The following is a 5,759-nucleotide window of genomic DNA, read 5'->3' on the forward strand; positions in this document are numbered from 1 at the left end:
CTTTGGGAGAATGTCAAAAGTGTGCATAAGGGCCTCAATAGGGAAAAAAAAAAAAAAAAAAAAAAAAGGAAAGAAAACAAAGTAGAAGGGAGAAGAATATATATCCAAAAACAAGACAGTGGAATCAGCATTCTTCTTTGGGCGAGATCTTTCTCCTGGTGAATGGCCCTTCTCTGGGATCCTCCTTGCTTTTCAAACACAAAGGCCAATGCTTCATGCCCACAGTTACCAACTAGAACCGCAACGTGGGCTTTCTTGGAAACCGTCCAGACACTGAACTTCACCTGGAAAGAAGCTAGTTAAAAGCAACGGCTGTCTCAGCCTCCCTTGGTCTTTCAGCTATTTTGATGCCGATTGACAGATGCCAAGCCAGGCTTACCTACAGCAGGGTTGAGCCTCACTTGCTATGCACCACCTGTGGCTCAGCTGCTTTAACACATAACCACGCAGCATAAACTCAGAAATGAGTTTTGCTAGTGCTCCAAAATTGTGATACAGTCCCCTGAAAACTCTGAAGTAGAAAGAAGACACACATCCCCTTCGTACCCAAGTGACACATGGCTTTTGCTGCCTGTTATACACCTTTAAAGACCCATTTGTATCACCATTAAGACACATCCCCTCACTCTGGGCACTCAGCACTGGAACCATCAATGAAACGGGCGTGGGATGGAGAGGGCGCAGGCCTAAGCAGGAGGAAGATTCAAGGAATGTGCCAGGGCAGCAGCTTCTTGTCAGCCTCATTCTCAGAGTTGACAAGCTCCATTTTTCAGCCTGGTGCTCCCTTATAACCGGTAGTTGGGCAGTCATGGGCATACTTTCTGTGCCAGGCTTCCATGAAGAGAGGGGAATCAGTACAGGGCTCCAGATCATTTACAAGGGGAAGATCGGAAACAGCAAAACCTCAGGACTACTCTACTAATACCAGCAAACAGGCTGTTCTCAGAGCCTCCCCTCAGCATGCTAGTCCCCAAAGCATGAGTGGTTACTGTTTCACCATCTAAAATTGTCATTAGTGTGTCTCTGATGCGCACCTTTGCCTAAGGGCTTCCCAGCCCTTGTACAAGTGGAGTTTAAAAATATAGCATGCACGTATCCTCTTTGTACCTATCATAAGTAATTTGGGAATCTATCTCCTGATGAATATCTTTAGAAGAGGATAGACTCACAAGGCAGTGGAGGAATTTATTTATGCTTCACAAAAGGTCTTTATCACCTGTATGCAAATCTGTTATCAGGATTAAAACACTGTTAGAGATTCTCAGTGGTATTTTCATGTCCCTTAAATAGATGCAGAGGAAAGGGTTTAAAGGTTTCTTTGGATATCAAAGAGAAGAGGAGAGAGAAAGGAAGCACTACTGCAATTCTGCACTAAGATATATTTAAAAAGGAAAAGAAAAATCCCGTGGTTTGTTTTTCTGAATTATTGACAGGTCCCTGGCCACAGCAACGAGGTGGAAGGTTGGAGCAGCTCAGTAGCTTTACAAACAGAAGATTCTATCACTGTTAGCTGTGACTCATTTAATGGTCTGCAAGTCACTGCAATGCAAAACAAAACAAAACAAAAAAAGAGTGTTGACTTCTCTTACTCTGGTTCCTATTTGCCAGATTTTGGCAAGAAGCACTGGAAGGGGAATCTGAGCTCTTTCTGCCATGGTCAACCTGGAGTTCTTGAAGGGACAGATCAAATGCGTAAGCCTGGGGAAGGGGTGGGGTCCTTGTCTCTTGCTGACTACCTCTCTTTTTTTACCCTCTGGTCTCCAATAAAGGGAGGGGCTCTGTCCCCAGTGGTTTCTCGTTCAGTCACTCACCTTTCATACCACTACCTTCTTCTTGGAATGTGTTACGAGCAGTGGTCTGATCTTCTAAGTGTTCACTCCCACCACTTCCTGAAGAGGCTACACTGCTTTGTGGAGACAGGGGGGCATGATCGGATGGGAGGCACTGGGGTCCTCTAGCTCGTAAGTCCTCATGAGACATCCATCCATGTCCTAGAGGCTGGTTTGGCACATTCATGGGTGGGGTAAGGGACACAGATCGTTTCAAAGGGCTGTGGTGTGCCTGGCCTGAGAGAACTGGAAAAAAAAAATAAAATGAAATAGGTTATTCCCCCCCCTTTATCCTGGGACGCCGAAGAACCCACAATACCTCTTAACCCTGAGAGATACCACTAACTGTCTTACAACTCCATCCATGGTCACAGCAGGTTGAATACAGGCCTGGCATGGTCATTTTCTTCAGACAGTTTAAAAGGATGCTGTCTGCCCCTCTCAGTGGGTTAGGCTTCTCCGAGGAGGCCAAACCTATAGTGTCCACACATTGATCCTTAGCCTTTGTGGGTCTGGATCTGGTTTGGGTTCTAACTCTAGAAATCAGGATTCATAGGAGTGGGCCCATAAATCAGGCAAGGCTTGATAGCCATCTGCCAAAAGCAAAAAGAACATGTGCTGGACAAGTATGTTGCTGTTGTTTTTTAAACAGAAATTCTGACATTACCCATGTTGTTCAGGAGGACATCTTGAAGGGCAGCCAGGCTGGCCATTGTTTGGCATCTTTGCAGGGCTGAACCAGAAGAAGGTAGACTAGTCTTTCCAACCAGGATTCAGGGAACTATGGCCTCTGAAGGGTGGTATGGCTCAGCAGGGGCCCCGGTACTAACATGACCTCACGGTATGGGGCACTGCAGCTAGCTGTGGGTGAAAGGGCTGCTTCTTCTAGGGCTGATTCTTTCCCTTGGCCTCACAGGTTAATGCCAAACTTTGTATTGCAAACACTTCCAGGTAACAAGGCTTTCATTCAGAAGCCAGTGGGGTCCTCTCAGGAAGCTGGGAATGGTTTTTACCAGCATGTTCAGCCCTTCTGCACAGTGGACAACATCCGCGCAGCCCCCATCTTTAATTTCTTTTCCAGAAAACTAGGAAAAAGCAACATAACTCATATAACTAGCCAAATTAAATTGAAGTCATTCAAGGGAGGGATTTAACAAAAACCAACGCTGAGGGAGTCGATGTTACCCTTGGTTGGTTTTTCTGGGTGTGTAAAGTGACAACTTTACAAAATAAGTCTATTCATAACATTCTCTCAGCACCAGTTCCTGACAGGTCCGGTTTATTTTGACTGCTGCTGTACTAACATGGAATTGAGCCACATGCATTTTTAAACATTTTTCAGGGAAGCCATTAAATTCCATCTCAGGCTCTATCCCCATCAATGAGGCATTTGCTCTCCCAAATTTAGATGAGCACTTCTTTGTGGGTGTTAATCTATGTTTTTCAGTAAGCAGACCAGGCATCTCAATGGTGAGAGGTCCTGCTTTTGGTTAAACTGCGTTTCTGGTAGGGCAGTCCTGACATAAAGGCCTGGGCAGATTACTGTGTTCCCTACTTCAAAAGATAAAGACCAGAGTCAAAAGGCTGGATGTTTCCAGAAGTGTGTTTGGGGCAGTAGTGGGCTGGGTAAGCTGCTGCCAGGCAGCTGACAGTCACCAAGCCTGAGAGTCATGGAGCTCAGGCCTCTGTGGTCAGTGTTTCCATTTGGCCTTGTGTGGCCAGAAGGGCAGCCTTGTATGTGAAGTGGGAACAATCGGAAGGGCTAGAAACTTCTTTATGAATGAAAAGGGAGGACAAAAGAGGGCTGCCGAGTTTAGTATTTGTAACCTGAGAAATTTCCAATTTGGGTAGACTCTATCAAAGGCAAGGAAATATCATCTAACTTAAAAATATGCAAAGGGAACATTGTTTAAAAAATATTGACCCTAACAGGCTTAAATGGCTTGCATTGCTACTAAATAGACTAAGGAAGAAACTATTTAAAAAGGCTCCCTGGAAAATGCATTGCTCCCTGGTTGGACCAGAATTAGCAAGAGAAAAAGGTGGAGGGGGGGGTAGGGGGGAAGCAGAGAAAGAAAAAAAATAAAACGAAGCAGCAGCAAAAATGAAGAGAGAAGCCAATAGGAAGAAAAGCCAGACATCCAGAAAATCCATTTCATGCCTGTCTAAGTATTTATATAAAATTGGGCAGACTTGTTTAGGGCTGCCCTGAGTGCTGGGACATTCCAGCTTAGACATCTTCACTTTCTGGTACTTCTGCAACCATTGCAGAATATCTGGTGGATGCTTTGACTGGTGCCTGCCAGGTGTATCCCAAGTGGAAGTGGGGGTTCCTCCGCGTAGCCAGGAGTAGTCAGTCTGAAGCCACAGAAACAGGGCTTGCCAAAGAGGGGCACACAGCTCAGAGACAGTGGAACCCTTAGTACCTGGGCTGGTTGGAGGCCATAACTGAATAGGTAACTAATCGCTAACCACAGGAGGTTACTGCTAGGACAGTCCTCATCTTTCGTATGGATGCTGAGAACAATACAATACATACACTGTAGTTGAATTCCATTATTGCATGGAGCCAATTTGCTTCTTTCCATTTTAATCTATTTTTTAATCCATGCTATCTCCTCCACTGAGGGGCATCCTTGGGGAAGCTGTCAGTTATCCAAGGACTTCACTGGCTATTGAGATCAGAGCTAAATGTTAACCTAACTTAATGGACTTACAGGGATTTGTACATAGAAACCCACACCCATTTCTTCACACTTTTCTGAGTTTAACTGCAGTCATAAGGGATATGATATGAACTTGGCCTGTGCCTCTAAGGAAACATCAATTATACCTGAGGTGCCAGGGTCTTTTCCTGATGACTTTCTATAAAGGGCTCATACCCTTTATATCTGAACAAACACTGCTTGTTTCCCACAGCTGCCACCAAATTCAGGAATATCTCTGTAGGAGCCAATGTGCTGTGGTAACCAAGCACAGTGTCTCACACTAAGCTTCTGATTTGCAGACAGGGCTGTGGGTTTAGAGCCAGGCTGAATGCCACACCTCAATCAAAAGTCGTACTGGGTAAACGCCTCTGTTCTCCAAAAAGAACCGAGGCCCGGTGGCAGTACAGGCTTGTCTTCTTGTGGGAAGGAGACGAAAGCAGGTGACAGGTGCCTTGGCAACAGTGCCACTTTGGGGTGAAGACAGATATTCAGGTTTAGGCAATGGTGACCACAAAGCCGATTTTGGTGTTACCTCTTGCACTGGAGCACTTTGTTTGGCATAAAGTGGCAGAGGAAATGCTGTCATGGGCAGAAAGAGGCTACAAGAAAATAGGCCGTGCAGTTGTGGAATTGATGATGGGGCCAGTGGCAGAGTACCAGTGGTTGTTTCATCCCCAGCCCCTACCCTTTCTTAACTAAGAGATCTCATTTGAAGTGACAACAGAGGGTGATAGGGACATTCGGGCAGATTTATTTATTTATTTTTCCCTATGAGTAGGGCGGGAAGAGCAGTAAATACAGACTTCTGAGAAGCTTTTCAGCGTGGTGCTAGCTGCCCCAGCATGTCTCTAGCCAGAGGCTTCTAGATGTTCTTGTTTGTGGACTGCTGTGCAGTAGACAATGGCTAACGAGTCACTCAGACCTCAGCTACCCAGAAGTCCTATTCAAATGCTGCCGAATTAAGTATACCTTAAAAAAAAAATCTCAACCTAGATTAGAAATTGGCAAGTCCAGCAGAACTGAGGTCCTCAATTTATACTGCATTTGTGACTTTCATAATAGTGCGGGTAGAGGGACAGCATATTTCAGGATGGATTCATTATATTGAAAAGCATACTGAAAATTACTCAGGGGAACAAAATTGTGCCTTTTTTTTTTTTGAGACGGAGTCTCGCTCTGTCCCCCTGGCTGGAGTGCAGTGGCGCGATCTCGGCTCACTGCA

The 5,759-nt window shown here is 45.3% G+C and overlaps 1 protein-coding gene across 1 annotated transcript in view; it reads right to left on the reverse strand.

The window, feature by feature from the left end:
- Positions 1 to 5,759, reverse strand: part of SAMD4A (sterile alpha motif domain containing 4A) — a 237,871-nt gene that overhangs the window by 53,389 nt on the left and 178,723 nt on the right. Inside the window, exon 4 of the mRNA XM_011999697.1 lies at positions 1,812 to 2,075. Coding sequence (XP_011855087.1) covers positions 1,812 to 2,075 — 264 coding nt within the window. The remainder of the gene's footprint in view (positions 1 to 1,811; positions 2,076 to 5,759) is intronic.

The sequence above is a fragment of the Mandrillus leucophaeus genome, unplaced genomic scaffold (genome assembly GCF_000951045.1).
Source record: "Mandrillus leucophaeus isolate KB7577 unplaced genomic scaffold, Mleu.le_1.0 Scaffold60, whole genome shotgun sequence".
In the NCBI taxonomy this organism is placed as follows: Eukaryota; Metazoa; Chordata; class Mammalia; order Primates; family Cercopithecidae; genus Mandrillus; species Mandrillus leucophaeus.